Here is a 2,016-nt window from a genome sequence, read left to right on the forward strand (position 1 = left end):
AGACTTTGGTCAAGTTTGACTCCTAGGTAAGTTGGGTGTTCTTCTTTGGGGAGACTTTTATTTCCTATCTTCAGTTGGAGATTTTCTTTGTTAGACTTTGGTCAAGTTTGACTCCTAGGTAAGTTGGGTGTTCTTCTTTGGGGAGACTTTTATTTCCTATCTTCAGTTGGAGATTTTCTTTGTTAGACTTTGGTCAAGTTTGACTCCTAGGTAAGTTGGGTGTTCTTCTTTGGGGAGACTTTTATTTCCTATCTTCAGTTGGAGTTTTTCTTTGGCTGCTTTATGGCTCTTTGTAAAGATGGTGTATACTGTTTTCGTGCAGTTTATTTTGTTTCCATTTCTGACAGTAATTATGGAGCCTCTTGAGGTCTTCATTCAATTTTCCTGCTCCTACTACCGTGCTGTGATGTGTCTGCCAGAGAGCAAGATCATCAGCGTAGAGAGTCTTTTCTGATTTCAGCACGTTCGTCACATCATTAATGAAGATCAGGAACAAAGTGCAACTCAGACAGGAACCTTGAGGTAGGCCTTCCTCGAGGAATTCTCTTGACGAGTGGGCATTGTTTACCTTGGTTTCTATGTTTCGATCCGACAGGAAGAACTTGATCCATTTGTAAAGTTTGCCATGAAAGAAGGAGGAGAGATAAGGGCAATAGATGTTTGATAGGAAAGAAGGAGGAGAGATAAGGACGATAGATGTTTGATAGGAAAGAAGGAGGAGAGATAAGAGCGATAGATGTTTGATAGGAAAGAAGGAGGAGAGATAAGAGCGATAGATGTTTGATAGGGAAGGAGAAGAAAACCACACCAGACCACCCGCCAACCACCCATCCACTCACATTGACGATCCTGTCTCCCACACAGGGCAGCATGCCATACTTGGCCACCACACCGCCGGGGCAGATCCGACTCACGTACAGACCCTGGTCCAGCTGGATGCCAGACTCTGCAGAAAGAGGAGGGGGGAGGGGGGGGGAGACAGTGGAGGTCAGTTACACACTTGTCACGAATAAAGGTAGACATCGTTCAAAAGCTTGTCATAAAACAGTGTCATTCACAGACTGATGTACAGACCCTGGTCTATCTGGATGCCAGACTCAGCATGTGGGGAGGGAGGGAGAGAGAGGGGAGGTCATTTACAAACTTGTCACATATAAAGGAAGACCATTCACAGACTTATGAATAAAGCTATCACAAATAAGGGTGATAATCATGAACCTAAACAAACACAGCCACTAACTGAGTACATCACTGACAAACACGACCACTAACTGAGTACATCAACAACTGAGTACATCACTGACAAACACGACCACTAACTGAGTACATCAACAACTGAGTACATCACTGACAAACACGACCACTAACTGAGTACATCAACAACTGAGTACATCACTGACAAACACGACCACTAACTGAGTACATCAACAACTGAGTACATCACTGACAAACACGACCACTAACTGAGTACATCAACAACTGAGTACATCACTGACAAACACGACCACTAACTGAGTACATCAACAACTGAGTACATCACTGACAAACATGACCACTAACTGAGTACATCACTGACAAACATGACCACTAACTGAGTACATCACTGACAAACACGACCACTAACTGAGTACATCAACAACTGAGTACATCACTGACAAACACAGCCAACAACTGAGTACATCAACAACTGAGTACATCAACAACTGAGTACATCACTGACAAACACAGACAACAACTGAGTACATCACTGACAAGCACAGACAACAACTGAGTACATCACTGACAAACACAGACAACAACTGAGTACATCACTGACAAACACAGACAACAACTGAGTACATCACTGACAAACACAGCCAACAACTGAGTACATCAACAACTGAGTACATCAACAACTGAGTACATCAACAACTGAGTACATCACTGACAAACACAGCCAAAAACTGAGTACATCAACAACTGAGTACATCAACAACTGAGTACATCACTGACAAACACAGACAACAACTGAGTACA

At 43.0% G+C, this 2,016-nt stretch overlaps 1 protein-coding gene across 1 annotated transcript in view; it reads right to left on the minus strand.

The window, feature by feature from the left end:
• Positions 1-946, minus strand: part of LOC106012976 — a gene marked incomplete at both ends in the record, with an annotated part of 5,120 nt that extends 4,174 nt beyond the window's left edge. The window contains 1 exon segment of the mRNA XM_013087464.1: positions 840-946. Within this exon segment, the coding sequence (XP_012942918.1) occupies positions 840-872 (33 nt within the window).
• Between the last annotated feature and the right edge of the window lie 1,070 nt (positions 947-2,016).

Source organism: Aplysia californica, unplaced genomic scaffold (assembly GCF_000002075.1).
Source record: "Aplysia californica isolate F4 #8 unplaced genomic scaffold, AplCal3.0 scaffold00590, whole genome shotgun sequence".
NCBI lineage: Eukaryota > Metazoa > Mollusca > Gastropoda > Aplysiida > Aplysiidae > Aplysia > Aplysia californica.